Below are 23,463 nucleotides of genomic sequence, written 5' to 3' on the forward strand. Positions count from 1 at the left end.
AATAAGTGAAATAATACAAGGAAAAGCACTGACAAAGTCAGATACAACCTAACACCCTGTTAGGGTGGTAGTAGCAGTCCAACTGAAGTAGTCCAGTTGAAGCGGTGATCCTGTGAAGATCTAGTCTCCAGCTGAAGATCCAGTGGTAGCTCTTGTCCTCTGGGAACCCAGTAGACAGGGCTACCTCAGGCAGTTCCAGGGCCAGGTTATATCCAGGTGGGAACACCTGGCTCCTCCCTCCTGGGCAGAGCATCCCACAATGGGATAAGTCCATGAGTCACACGGTGGGTCCCTGATGGCCCATTGCCTGTCATCCGGAGTGGGTCATTAACAGGTGATAACAGCTAATGGCCCACAGCTGGTGGTAATAGAATACTTAACTACATCTTTATTGCAACCTAGGACAGCTACCAAACACAGAATTTTTATATGAGAGGCCCTGTGATGTGTGCAAAATGTTTAAACCAAACAATGAAGCTAGGTCTGATGAAAAACAGGTCACTGAGACAAGGTTGTCTTTATTCTACACGTAACTGGGCCATGTCAACAAGCAATTTTCAGATAAAGTTTTAAAATGCATGTTGCATTTAATATCAGCTTCTTTTAAGAATCTAATCTTCCTGCTGTTTCTGCTTGGACTGGTAAATCCTCAGAGACTTGGTCAAGAAACACAGCTCTTCTGTGGAGCAATATGCTGGTTTATACGCCTACAATGACACGCTTCTGCAGAATTCTGATATTGTTTAGTAGATCTTGGTAAGCCCAAATAATTTCAGCCCAAACTTTGTTCTCAATTAAAACAAACAAACAAACAAACAAAAAAAACCAAACAAAAAAACCCCAAAACAAAATAAACCAAAAAAAAAACCAAACACCAGGGCCAGCTCTGTATTTAAGACCACTTAAGGGAGTGTTTTTCCTCTAGAAATCAACTCACCGCAATATATGTATTTACAAGAATAGAGGTTACACCACTGATACTAAACTAGTGATAGATTTTCAGAGCAAAAACCCTTCTCTTTTTCTCCCACTGAACCAGAGAATCACTCCCACAGCAACAGCATAAATTTTCTACTAAAATGATGCATCTAGGAATAGACTCTGCTAAAGGCTGTAAATGAGAAAAGAAAAGCAGAATGAAGGTATGACAGCCAGACTAGCAACACAGAACAGAGACAAAGATGTTTTTAAACATCCCATATTCAACATGATCCAGTGACAAATCAGAGGCAGGCAAGCAGGGGGGTGAATGCCTGGTCCTACTGCCATCAGTGGGATCGGTTGCCATGGACTCACACCGCAGTGACATGTGTGGATGGTGTACACACTGGCCATGCACAGAGTCATAAACACAGGCACATGTGACCAGCTCCTATAAACAAGCTTATCTACTTCCAGCCTGGCCAGGGCAGCACAGAAAGCTGTGCTGATCTGCTCAAACAAAAAAAAATTGGTTTGAATTTGGACCCTGACCCAATATATGGGACTTTGGGAGTGCACCTGGGCTCTCAGATCCCCTCCTTTCTGGCCACAGGTAATTTTGTCACAAACTGTTCTTCCCAACAATGTGTCTTTCAAGTCTTTAGTGCAGGAGAAGGCAATCAGGTGCTTCAGTTCCTTCCAGCTGATTACAGCTGTCTAATCAGCAGGTACCACACCAAGAATAGGGCAGGTTCGCCTCCTTTCAGCTCCAGCTCACACTTCATTCTCATCCTGGAAAACAGACTCTTATTCTAGATCTAGCATCTTTATTTAGCAAGGCATTAAAAATAGGCTCCAATTCATGTCATAGATTCTACTAGAAATTAAGCCCATGTGTCTAGCTTGCTGAACCAAGTAAAAGTCTGAGTGGATTGGTGAGTACAAGCTCAGGTTGTAGCCCGCATTAGCAAAAATTTTAAATTTTGAAGAAACAGCCTTAGTTCTATGCCAGTGGCCCATCAAAGCTTCCCTGTTAACTTCCTAAAAATCCAGATTCTTAAAAATAGCAGCTACACAAACCGCAAACTTTTCTCATAGACTCCAAAAAATGTCATCCCTAACCAGCAGTATCCATCATCTTTTCTTAGGTTAAAAGAAAGGCCAAAGGATCAGACGTATATTTTTTTAAAAAGCCCCAGAGCCAAGAAAAGAAGAAGACCCTCTGCCTGAGTCTTCTATGCGTACCACAATATTCTGCCACAATCATGTTTGCATACTGAATTCTTTAAAAATCCTGATTTTAAAGTGAAAGCACTGTCAGCTCTTAAACAGGATGGCAGCAGGAAGAGCTCATACAAATTTCAGAGCAGAAAGACTCCAGGGACTGGCTCTGCAACTTATGGTACGTTTGCTAGAGAGATGTTGCCCCTGACAAGAATTAATTACTTCACAGTAGTCTAATGCATTGTAATACATATATGAACTATCAGCATAGTTCACATGCTTGGAAGTACAGGGAGGTTTGATTTTTTCATGAAAAGAATAATCAAGTGGCAAATAAACAGCTGCTTCCAGAGCTGAATGATTTATACCTACTGTTGAAATAAGAATCTCTGTGCAACAATGCCAAATTTAGTGTGGTGTATCCAGCACACGCTGACTACATTTTAATTTAGGAGGCTACTGCTCTGCAGAATAAATAGGTACAAATTGGAAATTGGCTGAGGAGGCACAAGGAACAGACTCTTGCAAGTGATGGAAAACAGCTGATGCTGGCAGAGGGAAGGAGACCATTTTTTGGTTGAGGACAGAGAGGCTGTGTATGGACACAGGTGCTGAGACTGCTGTCATGCTCCATGGCATAGGAGGGAAATATTAGCCAGGGACCTCATTTGTGAAACCAAATAGACACTATGACAGACCAAATTTAAACTTCTTGGGTATCAGTGGCTCCAGACAACTTCCAGTGTCTGAGAGTATGTTCCCCATGCCAGTCTCCTGTAGTAATGCAATCTTCAGATTCCATGTGCTCCTTTGTCCCTCTGGTCTGTATACCATTGTTTCATTTTAAAATATGCTCTGCTGTACCTCAAAACCTATTGGTGTGTAACCCTCCTGCCAAACTTCCCTTCGTCCTCCTGGGACTGGCTCAGAGAGAGCCAGCCCCGCCTCCTCTCCTTCCCTTTAAAAGCCAGAGCCTGGATCTAGGAGAGGTCTTGCATCTGTGGGCTGGCAGCCCCTATCCCATTCCTGCTTCCCTCCCCTTCTCCTTTCCCTGTGACCCTTTTCCCTGTTGCCCCAAATAAACCTCCCAGCCAGAACAGAGATGGAGTCCAGTTCTTTCCTTCGTATCACTATACTCCTGCTGAATTGACGTGGTTTGGAGACTGACGCCATGCCATGGAACCTCAGGGGCCAGGCGCACCAGATCCAGTGGGATTACACAGACCAGAGACCCCAGTCCAGGCGGGAGCCGCCCTGTGCAGCCCTCCCAGACCATGATACATCCATCTCCCTCACTTGTTCTCAAAGTTTTTACAATATATCCAAGAATTTTATAACCAGAATGCAAACTAGCAGATGAAAGCAGAAGAAGTCTCAGGAATATATGTGAGTTACAAAATTATCCTCTAGTGGCATCTCATTTTCTCATTAAATGGTAGGTCAAAACTATCTGTTGCCTTCTGGCAGCATAAGGAGAGTATCACCAGTGAGATGCTATCAACATGTTCTTTCCCTGCCCCCATTCCCCCATCCAGAATTTCCTGATCAAATTATCACATATGTTTTATCATTAAAATATGGAAATCTTCAGTGAATTTACATTTTTGTATCTCAAGCCTTCTTAACTTCCTGAAAAACTGTTGTACTCGGTTAGTGCTCACATCATTGCTATTACCAATATAGAACGTGCTCCTTCTGTAACAGCACTAGCTAGCATGGAATTTCATTCCCAGCAGGCATCAAATAATTTACCATTTAAAAAAATGGTACCATTAATTTAAAAAAAAAAAATTAAGACCATGAGGTAGCAGAGTTGCTGAAAATGTCTCCTAACCTAAAAAAGACAAAGGCAGAGGAGAGTGTGAGGTAACATGGCTGCAAACCTTTGCTGCCTTGCAGCAGGTGAAGGTCTCTTCATTTGAAGATCCAAAGCCAAATCTTAAAGGTGATGCTCTCTTCCAGTTTAAAAAATATCCTGGATAGATTTTAATCTGTGAACACATCAAAAGAACCAGCTAACATACTGTAGACAGCATATAGAGTGTTTATGGGAGGAAAGAAAAAGAGAAAACTTAGCATCTTGAATGTACACATGAGGAAAATAGAATTCAGCTGTTGTTTTATGAATCTCAAGAGCCTTCATTTGCAAAGGTGTGCCCGCCTCTCCTCCCTATGTTATCACTTATTGTAATGAATGCATTCAGTATCACAGATGAATCCTGTCGTCCAGGTCCACTAAAACCTACATCAGACTTCCCCTTTCTTTCTCAGACAGGATCTCCACAATGGTGAAGTTATCAGCTTTTATGAAGAAATCCAATTGATTCACATAGCTAGAAACTATAATAGAAATATAATTATTAAAACATGATAATGCTTACCACTGAGGAAGAACATCCGGACTTTTTCAAGACTAAGTAATTGGTTCTGAACAGACCCCACCAGGAATACATTAATTTTGCCCCTGAGGGTTTTCTGGACTAGAGGTACTAAAGGTAAGGACACTGCACATGGACGGAGTGCTGGGAGCAAATATTCAATTACTTGTTTTTTCAAGTAATTATCAAACATCAAAAATAGTTGTTTCTGCCTCTGAGTCCATTCAGAGTCTATGACCACACTCCTCACACACCTCACCACAAGGATGAAAAGTTCCCCATTCAATAGAAGGGGCTGACCACCAACACTCCACTGTTACATCTTTGTAGAATTTCAACATTTTTTTACGTTATTCCCTCATGCATGGGATGGATGGCAGTCTTTTAACCACCTGCCATCATATCCATAACATGGAAGGCCAAAGATGACAGTTGTTCAGGAACCTTAATATGACTAAATTTGACACTTATGATCAAGAGCTGCCAATAAAATTTGCAAAAAACCATATGCTTGTCTGGTTTGAGTCAGGTCCAGTGATGTTTCCACCAGTTCTGTAACAGACATTGCAGGGGAACATTTTTTTTCTCTGACACACTCAATCTTAAACAATCTAGGTTGCTGGGAAAAGAATGAGCCTTGGAAGGCATCCAAGCTACTCTATCATTCTGACAGTTACGGAAGGCCAAATCCTGGAAAGGTTTTGCAAGAGCTAAATGCAACTGTTCTAACAAGACATGTATAAGCACAATATGACACTCTGGCACAGCGCAGGCCACAACCTGTATGTGCCTATGTATGACTTGCATATTGAGAAGGATATTTCCTTCTAGTCTGCCACTTTGTTTTGCTCTTTTTTTTTTTTTTAATCCCTTGAATTCCTGGTTATAGTGACACACTGAGCATTGATTCATTGATGAAGGAGCTCAGGAATACATTACTGATTTATTTAAGGCACTGAGAAATGGTGACATTGGTGAGAAAAGGACTGACATCTTTCTGTTCCAGTTTTGCATGGAACAAGAAACTGCTTTTCCACAACCCCAGTCTTAACTGCAAGCTTTTACCCTTTTTCAACTTTCTTCCTTTTTGTGATCCTCCTAGTGTATTTGTCTTTACAGAAGTGGAACTGATCATGGGAATTAGAAAAACTTCCAGCAGCTCAAGCCACTAAACAGATAAATAGATAAGATGAGCAGCCTGAAGTGCTACCTAGAACAAGTACCCTTAATGGGAATAAATACAGGCCATACTCTGTAATTTCCACTAGCTCTGGGTCAGCACAGAATGTAGCATAATAAATGTCACATATAATTTATCAATGCCTAGCATTCACTTTACAGTACTTGAACATTAACATTGAATATGCTTTTTAAAGTTTGTACAGAGCCCTGGAGAAGTCACAGAGTCTGCAAACAACGTAAGTGATCCCATTAAATTATATAAACATTTAAATGTGTGTGCAAAACAGAGAACACAATAAACTACTCATATTCTCAGCAATTCTTCTGCCTGTTTAAGTGTTAAACACCAGGTCATGCTTTTGTAACAGAGATGCTCCACAATGACAATCCAAGGCCAAACACACTTCCCCAGCTGCCAGCTTACCCTCTATAATGAAGGAGAGAAAGAGTACTTTGGTCATGACATCACAAATGAGGCTGTTCATTTACTGTTAATGGCTCCATACATTGAAAAAAAACTGCAAAAGCACAGTCTCTGCATTTCAGAGGGTCAGCAGAACCTGAAGACCTGTCCTCCTGTGCCCAGATATCATCTAAAGCTCTGTTTAACATAAAATTTCCAAGGGAACACAATGCTATTGTGAAATGGTTTCCCTGCAATGAAATGGAATTGAGATTTTGGAGTTTGACAAGCAAGGACATATTACTGACAAAGAGCTGGTACACTTTGAATAAGCTCTTGTTTTTTAATCCAGAAGTGGTAATTGTTAGTTCATGAAGTATCTGAAAACAAGTTTAAAGTAGGTACCTTCACTTTGCTACTTTTTGAATTTTTTTATTTTGTTCGTTTGTTTTGTGCACTGTTGTTTCTGTGTTCTGGGGGGTTTTTGGTTATTTTTTTCTTTGTAGGGTTTTGTTTGTTTGTTTGTTGGTTTGATTTGGTTTGGTTTGATTTTTTTTTTAAGGTATTCTTAAAAACTGGGATAGGATTCCAGACAATTTGTCTGGTTTTCTTTCCAGATTGATACACTGCTTTCTAACTAAGAGAATGATGCAGCCAGCAACTTACCTTCTGATGTCTGCAGTTATTCCAAGCTGCCTACAACTCAAATAAAAATCAGTCTTCATGGCTCTTTGTGGAAGCACTAAAAACATAAGATAATTGTAAATATTGTTTTTAATTTAATGAAAAAGAGTACCTACACTGTTCAGTGTTTATATATACCTATACCTCCTTTGAATAGGTAGAAATGTTTCCATCCCTAAACAAGGTCATGTTTTCAACTTCTTCTGTTTTAATGTTACCCATTCTGAAGACCTAGAAAATCAAAAGGAGGGGGCAAGGGAAGAGGGAAGTCAGGTTGGATAAGGATTAATTGTTTATTGCTATTTTTCAGTGACAGAATTAAGGGAAATAATTAAGGGAAAGAGTTAGTAAGAAGCCAGCCTCAAACAAGCAAGAGGAGCTAGGTGTAATCTTTGAAACATCTTGCCATGGGATAATGCAGATGCCAAAAACGTAGATGTATTCAAAAGAAGCCAGGCAGATTCATGAAAGATAAATCTAGTCTGATATCCCAAAACACTTAGAAACCACCTTTGCCTCCAATAGTCCACTAATTTCCACTTGATAAAGCGTGAGAAAGTGTTTCAGAGGAAGTAGATGTCCTAGCTGCATTTCACTTTTCTAAGTCTTTTTTGGCCACTTAAGTCAGATCTAACAGCTGCATTTGTTGCTTCATAGAAGTTTCACATTTGTTACCTCAGCATAAAGCATAAAGCTTAAAACAGCAGGTCAGATAAAAATATGATCTTGTTGAAGAGATTTTTCCTATAGGTTATTCTTCTAGTAATGTTTCAGTTCATCACAATACCGTATCCTTCCTCCAAGAAAATCTCCTGCTGTGTGGAGACTTCTGAAGAGTCTGGCAGAAAAGACCAATTCCCACCTCACCACAACCTCCTTTCAGATATTTATACAGAGTTGTAGAGAGTGACTTCCTTCCCATGCTGTGGATTATTTGCTTTAGAGCCCATAAACCATACCCTTGAGGTTCATATAAGGAAGAGCTGTAGATTTACAGGACAGAGCAACAAAAAGGTGAGAAGGTAGGCTCTTATCCTCTGCCTGACTTTTTGGTGTGCTTGGTTTTCAGGACAGTCATCACCTGTGGATCCAGCAGTATTCATCACCTGTGGATCCAATGCAAGGCAATATTAGAGTGGCCTCACATTTCACCTGAGTTTCTGATTTTAGTTGCATTTAACTTCAATCATATATGTAGTGGATGGCACCCAAAGCCCACGTCAGGACCTTTTGCAACTCTTAGGCCACAGTTAGCTACCCTATGGAGCTCCAAACTTTTGAGCTACAAGATACATACATAAAAAAATTAGTAACTAACTAGGGGTGCAAATGCCTTACTGTGAGTCAAACACACCAACCTTCAGCAGTACAGCACAGCAGGAGACTTTCTTGGAGGAAAGGATGAGGGGAGATGGCCTGAAGTTTTGTCAGGGGTGGTTCCAACTCGATACAAGAAAAAAAATTTTTACTGGCAGAGTGGTCATAAGTGGAAAATAAGTTGCCCAGTGGAGACACTGTCTCTGGAGGCGTTCAAGTGTAGAAAGAATCAGATGGCTGAGAGTCAGCAACACATTCTTTACCATCACTTTGGCTATCTAGGTAGTCACATTTGTAGGGAGAAAGGAGAAAGATAGATTGCAGTTTTTAATAAGATTATAACTAGATTTATCAGTACTCACATGACAAGACGATAACTCACATGAGTGAAGCATTTTGAATTCATAGAGCAATTTCTCATTGGATTTCCAGATAGAATAAAACCTAGTGATTGTTATCTTAATTTATGAATATGAACACTGTTACTGATCCTGTCTTAGTAGGAGCCAGACTTGACCATTTAGTATTCTTCTATTTTACTAGGAAGATATTGTTTTGGGTTGAGTTAGAGTAATGCTTAAGCATTTGATTATGTGGATAACTTAATCCGTGTAATGGTAATTGTCTTGGTTTGAAAGACAGGTGTCTGCCAAGAGAGGTTGAACCCTCCCTTAGGACAGAGAATGTGATTTTCCTCTCCCTCCGAATTATTTAATTTTGAAAATCAAGGGCTTTCAGGCAAAGGTATGGGAAAAAGGAATATCAGTTCTTTACTGGTGTCTATAAACAAGCAATAACAATAATAGCAACCACAACTAGAACCAGAAAACCAATAGCAGATGACTTGTGAGCGGCCGAGCCTTTTCCCGTGTAATCACGGTTGCAAGCAGCAGGGGCGCTGTTGAGTTCCCGGCCGGTGCGATGAATGACTGCCGAGCGGCTGCAGATGGCGCTGTGGCACAGGGTCAGGTCAGCCTCAGGCAGCTGGTGATGGCGGAAGAGGCTGAGAAAGCAGGCAGGGCAGCAAACAGCTCCGAGCGACAAGCAGGGCGGCAGAGGGGAGCAAGGGGCTGGCTCGCCCAGCTAGCCAGCGAGGTAGGAAGGGCTCCGCGGTCACAGCAGACGCCGTGGTCTCGTGCGGCAAAGCGGGGCAGGCGGCACGGGCAGCCGGACTTCCCCAGCAGCTGCTGCGAGAGAACGCAGCCGGGAAAGCAAGCACTTCTCAGTGGGAAAAAGGTTGAATCAAAGCTCACCCAGCCAGGAGGAGAAAACAGAGCACAGTTGGATTTTTTTTCTCGGTCGCAGCCAGAGGCAAGGAGCAGCCTCTCCTCTCAGTGTCCGAACAGAGAGAGCCACTTCCAACAGACAGCTCCTTCCTTCTCCTGCCCTGCCCAGCATACCCCTTTGTTTCTTACAAAAGACTTGATGGCTCTAAATCACCCAGCAATTTGTTGCTTAGTAACCGGACGAAATTCCAAATGTACCCAATCCCTGACAGTAATACATCACTCTATTTTCCCTATAAATCTGGAAGTGCTGTTTGAAACTAACGCAGGTGAGCACTGAAGGCTTTTGCTGGAGATGGAGAAGATAGGTTGAGTCATTGGCAATTCCTGGGTAAAATGCTTGAGCAGCAATCTTCACAAAAACTCAACTGGTCACGCCATGGAAACTAAAATACATTTTTTTCTCTTGTCCAGCTTATCATGAATGCAGAAATCTTGGTTTTCATTACTCTTCTTCTTCCAGTTCCAGTTTTCTCAAGACAGGACTAATATAGAGTTGTAGGACAAGAAGCCATGAGTTGGAATTCCACTGTACTATTTCTGGCCATTCTGCTGACTTGTTAGAGGACATTCAGCAATAACAGATGTATCAAGACTGCATGATAAGAAAAGCAAGAGATAGCAAGCTAGCACCAAGCTTTTTAGTCCTGGAAGCCACAGCTGGGAGCTGATCTCTGGCTAACACTCCTACATGACAATACACAGATATTTCTACGTGGCACAATGTGGTCCATTTTCCTATAAGTCACACTGTTCTGATAACACCTATTCATGGTTTGCTGTCAAGTTAAATTTATCCAAGTCAAGCACTTTTAGTCTCTGAACTTCCCATTGAGGAAGTGGAAATTATTACTAACATCATCAAATGAGTGGGTGCTGCTTAGACTGAGAATTAGCTCCTCAGAAAGTGGTTGCTAACAAAATAACAATGTAAAAAGAAGTGCCTGCCTTTCAAGTGAGTCTCTAATAGAAATAGAAGCAGTCTGTAACAAATGATAATCGTTTCAGTTTGAAGCCTAGAGTGGAAATTAAAAAGATCAATGGAACAAGTAAGATTTTTCTTTAGTACAATCTGAGTAACAATCCTCTCATTTTAGTAAGACAGCCCTCCCTTTTAGTCAAAGGAGAAAAGCATAACCAAACAATGTAAAGAGATAATTTTGTTTAGAACTATGGAACACAGGTAAGAAAGTGCAGAATTGACTAGATGTGTCCACAATAATTGATTCAGCTCTTTAAATTTCTATAGATGATACATGGAAGCAGTGGAGTGGATACTGCAAGAAAAATTTCACATAAACTGAGAGAGGATTGACAGATAAAGTTGGAAACTTAATTAATTAATGCCAGTAAACGGTTTTTCTGGTTTTGGGGGGATAATAGTAACACCTAAGAAGAAATCTTGTGTCTTTTGAGTGATTGGAAAAAGAGGAAAATTACACAATTCTCTTAATAATGAAACTTTTTATTTTATTTGATTTTAAATAATTTTAAAACATTTTCATTTGTCTGTTGCTTTTTCAAATATGTGTTTCCAATACCTAGTGAGGTTAATATTTGTGGGAGGTGAAGTCTGTAACCATGTAGACTAATTACAACAGAACAACAGAGGCTGGAACATAATTTGAAACTGCCAGTTGTCCTTTTCTATTTAAAGACAGCAAATTATTTTGTTTAATGCTCCCCAATGCATATAAAAACAGACACTTAGCTTTTCTGAATATAGTTCTCAATCGTGATTAACTAAAATTCAAGAACTTATTTAGCAATATCATCTTTGTGAATTTTACAAAAGTCTCATTTAAAGCTTTTACCCCAATCTCTTTTCAAAACAACATACTATTTTATTATGGAAAGATGGCAGAAAGTTAATTTATGGCCTATTATAAAAAATATTTTTCCTGTTATTACAGCAGGCTGTCTTGTAGTATAGAAGCCTGTTTCTTGTCACTGACTAGAGATTCACTGTAGAGATCTCTAATCAACAGGAATCTGTCATTTTAATTGACAGTTCACTTAAGGCTGACAGTTATTAAAAGCAGACAGCTAAAACAGCTTAATAGTTACCTAGACTATAGCATCTCTTTTAGAACTGTAACTAGTATTTTAAAAAGTATTTCAATCAGAATTACAAACAAATCCGGATTTAATGTATAAAGCTGAAATCCAGAGAGGCTGTTGTAACCATTCTTTTACTGATGGAACACACTGAGATTTTACGACTATTCTACCATCCTGGTTTGGCTCCTTCTCCAGCATCAGCTTTCAGCTTAACATTGACACTCCACTCCCAGCATGAGCCCACAGCTCTTGACAGATCAATTAAAATGGGGCTAGATGCATCTTATTATTGCAACATCTTCATCTGATGCCACAGTCACCACATTATGTCTCTGTTTAGGCTGTCCAGGCCTATCAAGGAGCTCATGGTCCATGTTGAAGTTGAGTAACAACCCACAAGGCCAGCTCCTGATAATCCCAGATCTCCATCTGTCTTTTTTAGTCCACATTTAAGTGGAGTTGGGGTCATAAGGCCAGGTTACCTCAAGATTAATAGTATTGTCTGCAATGATCTGTGGCTCCAGGATTTCCTTCTACAAGATATCAAGATGATGAATAAGCTGAGGAATGAGTATGTAAGTTGTGCTATGGGTCTGCTTGAAAAAAATTTACCATATTTTCATAGCCTCTCCTCAGAGCATGGAAGGAAATGGCATCCAATGAAGAACAGCACCTCCTCAGTTTTGTCAAAATAGTCTGTTCACATATATATGATATAATAAAGGTTTATTCTTTAAACACCAGGTACTGGGCTCAGTTAAAAAGTATTCTCATATGCATGAAGCAGCGAATCTAACATGGTAAGTCTTCATTACCACATAATGTTTTCAATATCATTATCCCTTAGGATTAAAATTTATGTCATTATTTCACTTCTAATATTTCACTGATTTTTCTGCCTTTCATTTTGACAATTTTAGTACTTTTTTTCTTTACAAAGTAGATTAATTAAACAGTTATAAATTGGGTTTAAAAATTGCCCAGGCTCACAGAGACAGATATTGTCATGAAAAAATAATTTGTACCTTAACCTTCTGTTTGGAAAGACAAATCTGTTCAGGTCTTGACAAACCCTAGAAAAATTCAGTATATCTCACTAATTGGATTCTCTTGAGAAGAAATCAGTACATTTTTCACACAGTTTTACCAAGTTAGTGCTTTGGCAGTATCTTTGTATTTAGCCACTACATAATTTATTTCTGTTGCCCTTTAAGATCTTGACACTGGCAATCACAATATAGAGACCTGAATCCCAATTTACATAGAAACCAAGTCAGTTCTCAGAAGGGCAGAAATCCAGATTTGGGCCTTCTGTTTGTGAGGAACTTATTCTGTTTGGTCCCCTAAAGAAGGCCAGGAATGCAAATTGCATGTTAACTATGCATGTGACATCCTCAGCATTTAACATTATCCATCTGGGGCCACTCTTGGACCCTGTGACCCTGTCTAAACAGAAGGGCTTAGGAATTATCTAAGGCAGAAAGGTAAGATCTTGCAGTCAATTCACTGTAAGGACAGAGTGTTTCTACAGCATAGCCACAATGCTCTCACAGCCAAGCAGGGAATGGGAGAAATGTCAATGTTTGTCTTTACCCACTCCAGGCTTTCAGCAATCAGACTCTTGATTATGAGCAGGAACACTGGTACTACTTCATTGTCTACAAGTCCTCCTGTGCAAAATGGGGCTCTACATTTTTCTCTTCCAAGCAGTTTTTGTTGTTGTTGCTGTAACTCCTGTGGTACTCAGGCAATTTCTCATTAATTATTGGAGGAAGATGCTGCAACACGGACAGCATCTCTAGAGAGGATGTTCTCTCCTGGGTCAAGTGCCACTGTACTGGGGCCCATTCTCTTCCTGAGGACAGACAACCTTTCCTACTTCTGATTACACAGATTCTTTAAAGCACTTAATGCATTTCACTGACTGAGAAATGAAATTTAATCACAGTAAGCACCCAGCTTCTGAGAAGATACATCACAGTCTGTTTCTTTTACAGTTTTCTGTCTCTAAGCCTAAGCAGTAATCTTGTTCCAGAAATACATTTCTAGGCACCACCTTCACACTAAGAAAACTGCACTTTGTGTCTCTTTCTCAGCTGGCTATGTGGTTTTGCAGTCTTTTTAACAATGTTTTTTAGACCTCTCACTATTCCCAGAGTAAGCACCTTGTACCCCAGGAAGAGTCTTTGGTCAGGCACAAATTGTGTTACCAAATGGTTACAAAATAGGCTGAAGAAGCTATTGAAAAAGGAAGAAAGACCTATAGCAGCAGCAGGCGACACAATACAGTGATGATACAGAAAATTGAAACCTACATGCATAAAAGGCAAGAACTTACAAAACAGCCAAGTGTGTTGTGGCACATATCAATTGTAGAATAATTTTTTATCAGCCATTCACTTGAAATACTTTCAACTCATTTGGCAGTCTAATTCTTCTACGCCTCAGTGCAAATCTCTCGAATGCCATTAGCATTATTCAACATTCTGCATCTAATTTATTTAGCTATGGGATATTAAACAAAATAATCATGCATTAGGCATAATTAGAACGTGACTAAATTAATTTCTGTAATGCTGATTATAATGGGTAACTGCAAAAATAATTCACACCTCTGTGCTACAGAACCAATAAGATGTTTAAGTCAGCTCGCAGTATAAAAGGTACATGCACATAGGCTGCCATGAACAAGCACCATAATTTGCAAAATATTAACTGAAAGCATGCCTGTTGACTTTCAGAGTAGCAATTTACAGTGTTTTATAATAGACTATGATAATGTAATCACAGACTGCTGTAATTGCACTGAATTTGATTATTAAATTCATGGCTCTTCCTTTGTGTTCCCAACTGTCGATTTCATTCTCGAAAGCAACCACCTTGTGCAAGCATGATTTGCCCTCGTGACTCTCTGCTGGTTTTTCATCATAATCTTTCCCTTTGTACACTAGAAATGGATTCCAAAAGCACATGCAGCACATGCTCCATGCTTGGAGACTGAGGGAAGTTTGAACCAACAGCTCTCCGCACCCTCTTCACCCTTTTCAAAAATGGGCACAACAGCCTTGACCCAGGGACCTCCTTGATCTCAGTACCATGACAGGCAATGCTGTCACACTGGACAGCATTTGTGCACAAGTCCTGCACAGTCCCACGGCTACAAGGTGATTTCAGAGCTCTGTACTCTGAAACTTCTAACCCATTTCTCTCCCATTGCTGGCAATTCCTTTCCCTCTGAGAGGATGTTGGTACACACTGAAAACGGAAGCAGTGCCCAAGAAGACTGAAGCAAAAAAAAAAGTATCAAGTATTTCTGCCCTTTCCATATGCACCAGTGGGTTGTCATCCTCACCCACCAACACAAAGGGAGCTGCAGGGATTTCTGTACAGATGGTCCTGTTTACTCTAGCACCATGAATAAACCATCTCAATTAAGCACTGATGTAAGCACTGCTGAAATAGCTTACATTTGTCTTGATTTTGTTGAAATGTAATTCTTCACAGAGAACTGGGCAGTCATCCCTCATCCTTTCATCAACCCAAAGCAATGAGCAAACACATAGGTTAATCACAAACGTGAAGAACAATCAGCTGCACAACCCTGTGTGATCAAACCTGATGTTCAACAAAATATGTAACCTGACACACTCTGAACACACATTTACCTGGGCTTTAACCTTTGCTCCACAGGACAGGAAGGGACATGTTGCATTACAACAGGCTGGTGACTTTTCAGTTCCAGCCGTGCCAAACAGATGGAACATTTCCGGAGTAGCAGGAACATCTCTGGTTGTAAGAATGTCATGACTATGTCTTTCAGTGAGCTATATTTACAAAATACTTTTGAGGCATGTGAATCTGAACAACCCTCAAGAAGTGTTTGGAGTGCTAATGGATGGGATGAGTTGCTAAATTCATGTCTCATTCTGAGACCAACATTGGGCAACTTGAGAGACAGTAAGTGATGTTCAGCTGCGTGGCTGTAAGGCAACCATCAGCTTGGCTACAGGCTAACACAGGGAGAAGGAATCTTCTGGACCTAAGTAGAATTATTTCCACAGCCTCTACAAAAATAGCAACTGAGAGAAGATTCTATAAATATTTTATTCTACCTTATTCTGACTTATTCTATGGGTGATTTCAGGTAACGGCAAATCACCAAGGTGGTCTGGTCCTTCAGGGTGAGAACCCTTAACACTGTCATAATCTAACACTCACACAGCCAGCACATCTTTTAACACGCTAGTCAGGGAAATAGTATGTAATACCACTTAGCCACATGAACTGTTTCACAACCCCGCAGTGGAGGAAAGTAATTTTTCAGAGACTGCCACTAAACAGCAAAGTTCTGTGATGTGCAACAAGCATCAGGGAGCTCACTTAATCCTTCTGGGCAACACAGAATCATAGAATAGAACACATAACAGCCAGGGTAGAAAAATCTTAGTTATTTTGTCTTTCATTTTTCTTTCCTCAATTCACCACTGCTTCACAAAAAAAAAGCATCGGTGCCAAGGATATTTAATGACAGCATTTTGGTCTCCTCTAACACTTATTGCAAACACATCGAGTAAGTAAAGGATGCCAGTCCTTGCATTGGCATCAAATAAGACAGTGAACGGATTCCTCATCTCTAAAAAGGTAAATTATTTTTATTAGAAGATAATTTTTAATAGAACAATTCTTAAGACACAAATGGTGATGTGCTGAGAAAATTAACATACCATGCCCAGAAAACATCAGCTCATGCCAACAGGCAATGGAAACTACTTATATGTCAGTGATCTTTAAACAATGCTAAACTCCTTAAACACAGCTCATGAACAGAGCTCAAATACGCCAACAAATACCCTGCCTTTTCTAATTCATAGAAAGCAAATTAGTGTCTTCCAATTTCCTTACTCTGGGACTACAACACTTGCAGTATGACAATTTGCAGATATGAGATCTTTCTAACATTTTTTCTAAGAAGTAAGAGTTAAATTTGAAATGTGCAATAGGTTGGAGTCCTTAAAGTCAGTGATATATGCTGGCTACTGAATAATGTACCCAATGTAAACATTTGCATCCCTTTACTGTCTCTTCACATTTGACGCTTCTCCCCATGATACATCTATTTTTACTTGAATGAAAATGGAAAGCAGACTGCTAAGATTGAAGGCTCCTTACGTTTCAGAGTAGAGTGAAATTCACTGTGCAGAGGCTGAATTCACTCAGTAGCAATTCAGGTAGCAAGGTCCAACTGGCTGGCTTAGAGTCAAAACAACCACGAGTACCAAATCTCTTTGCAAAAAGAGAAAAAGCAAGTCAAAAGCAAATAGTGTAAGTTCTGAGACCTAACTTGACAGGAGTGTGCAGGAGCTGCTAAGAGCAGCAGCTGCATCCAGGAGCCAAAAGAGCTGAGAAAATTATGGAGAAAAGGAAGCACAGGAACAGAGGCAAGTACAAGTTTAAGAGGAAGCTGGAAGGAGTGCTGTGACACACAATAACATGGAGAATTTTAACAACAAGCTGCTACTCAGAGCTAGCTTAAAATGGGCTTGGCATTTTGTAAGAATGGTAAAATCATCAGCAGTTGCTCTGCTTGGAAGAAAGCCGAGTTAACAACTATATCCCTTAATCCATCTAGAAATTTTTCCACATCCCATTGCATATGCATTACAAAAGCACCAAAAAAAGCTAGTGAGTTCTTATGGGCAACACAAAGCCCAAATTATCAAATTCAGTTGTCATGTGTGTTACCCCTTTTAATCAAGAATTTTTGACTAGTATCACAAAATACTGTCCTTGATGTCTCAGGTGAAGGAATACAGGAAATAGCAGGTGAAACATCTACTTTCATCCACTAGCAGAAGGAAATTATTTTTTATTTCTGAAGAAGTTATTTATTAATGGCAAAAAACTGTTCCTTATTTTGATGTGGAAGGAAGAATTAAAAGGCCAAGAACAAGAGAAATCAGAAGTATTGGTGGAAGACTCTACAGTGCCAATAACAGTAGAACACCCCTGAAATCGTGAAATGTGATATGTACAAATATTGAGAAAAAGACAAAATAATAAAGGAGGTGAGATATCACTCACATCAGAACACTCTTTTCTGAAGGAAGTTATTAAGTGTTCCAGGTGGACTTAAAACACATCTGTGTATGATAAAAGAAACTGCATTAAACACATTTAATGCAGTCATACAGACTGCAACTATTATGTCAACTGTGTTATACATACATCATTCACAAAAATTACCCCGTTTCTATTTTACAAAAAATAGCCTGTTTGGCAGAGTGTGTCTTTTTTCTCATTACATCAAGCAGACCATGAAAACAGAAAGGGGGAAAAAAACCCTATAGTCCTTACAGTAGACAAATCTTATACATACAGATTTAAACATCTGTGCCCAGAAAGTGTTCTTGGATGTCAGTGAAAAAACAGCCACATGCACTCAGCAAAATGAAGTACCTCCTTCACGAGCAGGAACCCTTTCACCACCGCTCTATGACAGAGTCTGTGAGGCATGAAGACTAGAGCAGAATTGGCATTTCTCACATTAAAGGAGGGGCATACAACATTAGAAGATGGCAGGTCTGGAGTATATAAACAGGATTCCCTTTAATTAAATTGTAGGCCCCATTACTACAGGATGTTGTGAAGGATAAATGGGCTCTAAAAGAGATTAGATGAACTCACAGAGAACAAAAGGTCTGTCACAGAACATTAAACACAACTGTCAGGCTACAGCTGGGTCACAGAGTATCTAATTGCTGCAGCTGAAAGGCAGTGTGTGCTCAAGAATCACTTTGTACACAACCAGGCTGCTGTTTCCTCGCACCAGCTGGAAACAGAACACTGGGCTTGATAACCCTTACAGTGATGCAAGAGGAAAGTTCTTTATGCACTCTTCCTTCTTCCACTGAGGCAGGCTCGCAACTACTGCCTGATTAACTTTTTAACATTTTGTCTTGGTTCACAAAATGATTCTGTAAGATCTTCAAAGGAGTTACAGTAATGCCTGTAAATTGAGAGGTTCATTATACATTGCACTATTTAAGGGATTTTGGAGTGCTTCAGATCAGTCCAATAAATGGGGAGCAATGGGTGTTTGAAAACCATGTTGCCAGAAACTAGTACTTTGTGGTACAAAGGATTTTCTTAAATCTCAGCATCAAACTTCATAAAAAACCTCAGGTATACATGATGGATTTACTCAAGGAGAGTAGGTTCAGACTGGATATTCAACAAGAAATTAATCCCTGTGAGGATGGTGAGACACTGGGACAGGTCACCCAGAGAAGCTGTGGATGCCCCATCCCTGAAGTGTCCAAGGTCAGGCTGGATGAGCAACTTGGTCTAGTGAAAGGTGTTCCTGCCCCTAGCAGGGGTTTGGAACTGGATGATCTTTAAGGCCTTCCAACCCAAACCATTCAATTGACTGATTCTGTTTGCAATTTGTTCCAGTACACATGACTAAAAGGAGCTCTGCAATGTGACAGAATTAAAAAAAAAACAAACCAGATATATGGCAAAACAAACCCTCATTATTGCCTCAGCCTTGTGTCAAATGCAATGAACAGTCTTTGAAGTCTATTCATTGAAATTGCGTATTTGTATTAGTTACTTTGTTGGTGTATGTGTGTACCTTGAGCACATGAAATACAGCAAAGGCCTTGTTCAGGAGATTCTTCTGCTGGGAGAAAGTACTCTCACACAGCCAAGGTCAAGATGATTTCACTCAGGAGGTCCCAAGCAATGCCCAAAACTTACTGTTTGAAACCTAAATATCAATTAGCAAAAAAGCCCATCTGATTTAATTTAAAATTCACCCAAAACACAAAGCTTTTTCTCTCTGCAATATTTTTGCCTTAAGAAAGGGAACATAATATTCATATGACATTGAGTCTCCAAAAAATCTGGTTTTGTTTGTTTAGTTTCATGCTTGGGTTTTTGGGTTTTTTTTGAAGTTCACTTATTTTTAGTACAGCTAGAAATCTTTGCCTTCAGAAAAAGATGTCTGCAAAAGCGAGAAGATAACTGATTTTTACAAACGTCAAAAGAACAGTGCTCTAATTGCAGAGAAATGCAATTTTTAGAATAATTTGCTTTAAAATAATGTTAATAAAGTGTTAACAATTCAGACTTTTTATTTTTGCACCAACAATGACTTTATTACGCACAATATAGATTTTGGTCTCCTGCACAGAAGTTACATTCCCACCTTTTTTTTTCCACAAGTTGTTTCCTCATTGTGATTTACAGTTTGGGGCATGAAAGTCTAAGGTAACTGTTTCGTGTAGTCATAGAATCAGAGAATCACTGAATGGCTTGGGGTGGAAGTAATTTTAAAGAATATCTGCTTTGAACCCCCTGCCATGGGCAAGGGCACCTTCCATAAGGCCAGGCTGCCTTGAATCCAAATGTCTGTCCAGTGACAGCACAGACCAACACAACAAATACTTTAGCTGCACGTAGTAACTTTTTCTCCACCTGAAGTGAACAGAAATAGGCAGGTATGCATGTTCTAAAATACTCTGCTATATGCAAATGTATAAAATACAGCACCAGAATACGCACTGGAACGGGATGGTGGAATCACCATCCCCGGAAGTATTCAAAAAATGAGCAGTCTGGCACTTAGTGATATGGCTTAGTGGACACGGTGGTGTTCAGTAGAAAGCTGGACTTGACGGTCTTGGAGGCTTTTTCCAATCTTAATGATTCTACGATTCCAAGATCTAATATGATTTTTGGAATCCAGTATTTAGGTAATAAATTGTACTATTTTCTGAGGGAAATCTTATGCAGACAAAACCCTGAAGTGTTTTACAGCAAAGCACTTTTCATGTATGATAAAACACACAGACTCTGATTGAAGAGACCCCGCAAGTGAATCCAAGTATCCTCAAGTTGCTTTGACAATTTGGATAATTCTTCCAGTAGATTTGGCTCCGATGAGAGAATCTTAAGATGTAACTGAAAATGAAAACAAGCAGTTAGTGAAACAAATACAGATCATAAGTAATTCAAAGATCGTTTCCTCTGCTCAATTCCAATACTTTGCTTTCAAGAAATGTCCCAAGTAAGGAAAGGACTCTTTTCCTTCAATTAATTTCCCTTCATTTATTGCTGATTCCCTTTTGCTAGTCTTCACAAGCCATTTCACAAGTGGAATAGCTGGAATAAGGCAGCAAAATGTCTTAAATAGGCTACATCTTTGACAGATCATCTTCTGGCTAGGCTGCTGAATCTATCCTAATCATACACTTCCCTAGAGGGTAACTTTTTCCACTTTCTGACTTGCATCACAAATTCCTCTTTAGGCTAGAAAGGCTAGACAAATGCCCTGAGGTCAATCCGGATTATTATTTTAATTATCCATTTGCATACATCAGGAAGAACGATGCCAACACCCTCCATAGCAATAAAGATGGATGATGTTTCTTTATGTAATAAACAACAACCTTGTTAAAGCAGGAGGAAGAGAAACCTTCTTGACTTGTAGCAATTATTACCGCCTAATGGATGGAATAGTTATTTTCCAGGCTACAATTTAAATCTAGGAGTCTTGATATTCAGCTTTTGTCTGAAATATAGTAAGTTCAGCTTGGTTATTAGGAAGAAACTGTTTACTGGGAGGGTGGTGAGGCACTGGAACAGGTTACCCAGAGAACCTGCAGATGCCCTGGTATTACACATTTCTGAATGTGTCTAACAATGTTTTCCAAGTAAAAAGGAAACTATTCTTTCATATGGTTTCATAAATCAGAGTATCTTAAGCTCTTGTACATCAGAAAGGTTTCCACCTTCAGAAGCACTTTCTCTCTAAGAGTAACAGCTATTGTGCTACATCAAAGTAACTTTCTAACTTAAACCTGCAATCAGTTCATTAGCTCTGTGATACTCAACAGGTAACACAAGAAAGGCCATCCACTGACATTGTAACTAGGTCAGGCTTGCAATATCTGGTAATGAATCCAATAAAACGCCTAATTTTCTTCCCAACCACTGTGCATTAAATGCTTCGCTTACTTAAGACATAGCATACCCTAGTTTAACAATTAACAAACATTAAGAAGTTAGGCACATTACAAAAAGATAAGAACAATTCCAAGTAAGGAATACTAGAATAAAATCTGTCTGGAAGGGACCTCTTTACAACATCTTTTGTTTTACACGTTTTTCTTGGCTGTGACCAAATGAGCTGCCAAATTATCCAATACATTCAGCTAGACATTTTAAAACCATTATCAACCAAAACCACTTAAGATAATTCAAGCAGATAATTTAAACCCTTGCACTGCACAACCACAATTTTAAATAGAACTAATGTAACATTTTGTAGGAAAATTGTTACCTTTAAAAATAGTGCCAGGTATGCCTGAGCAAGTTCAAAGTTGCAGTTCTTGTTCAGCATCATCCCAATCATTCTCAGAAAGCTCAGCATCACCTCCATCGAGCCACCACCTTCAGGGGCCAAACCCCGTAGTTCTATCTCAATATTAGATGGCCCCAAGCTTTTCAGTAGGTCAAGTGGAGCTTTATCTGTGTTAAAACATTGAGGGATACATTACCACTAACATCTGCAGAACAGACTATTACAGATCCTTCAAATAACAGGCTTATTCCAAAATTCTTAAGCAGTGACTACGAATTTCAAGTTTTTACTGCTTCCTTATGTTTTTGTTTTCAACAAAATGTCTTCCTGTCTTTAATTTACTGTCCCAGCACACACTAGAAGTACAGATGCACTTTACTTGGAAGTTCACATTGAAAAATACAAGTAACATCTTTGTACATGTTTAGCTTTTCTTCCCTTTTCTGTCTTTTAAGCCAAACAAAATTTCTTATTAACCACATAACATTGTCATTTCATGAGTAGCCCTTGAGAGTAGAACTTTCAAGGCACATTATGTTTTTCATGTTTCATTGAATCACCAGACTATTCCTTACCAAATCAATCCCTTCCTTCCTTTCCCTACAAATAATACATTCCACCTTTTCTGTGTGAGATCATCACAGTTTTCACAGAAGTCTAATGATCTTAGGACTACAACCTTCTTTCTCCATAAGGGTTTTAGCCAGGATTGGGTTCCATGCTGCAGACAAGCTGCAGTACCAATGGATCTTTGATCTAAACTGGCTATCTGTGTATTAGGTCACTCTCTTTGTCCTTGCTACTGTACTATGCATATTTTTTTTCCTCACATCTGTTACAATTCTGACGCTAGAAATCACATATATATATATATAAAATATATATAAATAAAAGCAGCATCAACATTTTTAGTGAAGTTTTTTATTAACTTACATTCATTGGTGCTCAGAGCTTCTTCAAGATGAATGCAAAAATCAGATTTCTGTGCCAGTACTCCAAGGTTTACTACCTTTGACTAGACCATAAAAGCATAACAGCGTTTACATGAATATGCAAACATATTTTTACAACTCAATTAGATTACTTTTCTACTGACAGAGTGAGACTTTTGAGAAACAAAGCAATGATGTAGTGAGCTGAAATTGGTACTTTCGAGAATTAACTCAGTGCTAAAAGGCATTTAAGATTTCTTTTAAAATACACAACATAAACACAGTAACATGGATTCTTCTTTTTACCTGTGTGTCATTTTCCTCCTCTGGTGGAATATATCGGGGTATAAGACCAGGAACTGTTGGGATGAAGAAAGGTGCTGACTTTGGAACTTTGAGTGGCTCTCTTGGTTTATTTTTTTTCTGTTAATTAGATATTTGAATTAAAATCATTTTCATCATAGTAAGAACATGTGGGAATATTTTGTCAAAAGTTTTATTTTTACAATAGAATAAAAACTCCAAAGACTAACTGAAAAGTAAATATACAGGTAAAATCTTTTACCATTAATTATGAAGCTACTATTTAGCAGAAAAACAGCCCCTCTCCCAAATCCCAGGAACTGTAAAAAGCACCATATAAACTTCTACAACAAAACCTTGAAAAATACGTGAAAAGCAGGATCAAGTTTTGTGAATAAGGAACGCA

General features: G+C 39.3%; 1 protein-coding gene across 1 annotated transcript in view; it reads right to left on the reverse strand.

Annotated features, from left to right (window-relative positions):
* Window positions 1-16,088: 16,088 nt before the first annotated feature.
* WDR36 (WD repeat domain 36) overlaps window positions 16,089-23,463 on the reverse strand; it is a 31,093-nt gene continuing 23,718 nt past the window's right edge. Inside the window, exons 20-23 of the mRNA XM_085043740.1 lie at window positions 23,061-23,177; window positions 22,756-22,837; window positions 21,802-21,989; window positions 16,089-20,420 (exon numbers count right to left, since the gene is read on the reverse strand). Coding sequence (XP_084899866.1) covers window positions 20,271-20,420; window positions 21,802-21,989; window positions 22,756-22,837; window positions 23,061-23,177 — 537 coding nt within the window. The 3' untranslated portion in view covers window positions 16,089-20,270. The remainder of the gene's footprint in view (window positions 20,421-21,801; window positions 21,990-22,755; window positions 22,838-23,060; window positions 23,178-23,463) is intronic.

Source organism: Lichenostomus cassidix, chromosome Z, assembly GCF_008360975.1.
Source record: "Lichenostomus cassidix isolate B80296 chromosome Z, HeHo_3.0, whole genome shotgun sequence".
In the NCBI taxonomy this organism is placed as follows: domain Eukaryota; kingdom Metazoa; phylum Chordata; class Aves; order Passeriformes; family Meliphagidae; genus Lichenostomus; species Lichenostomus cassidix.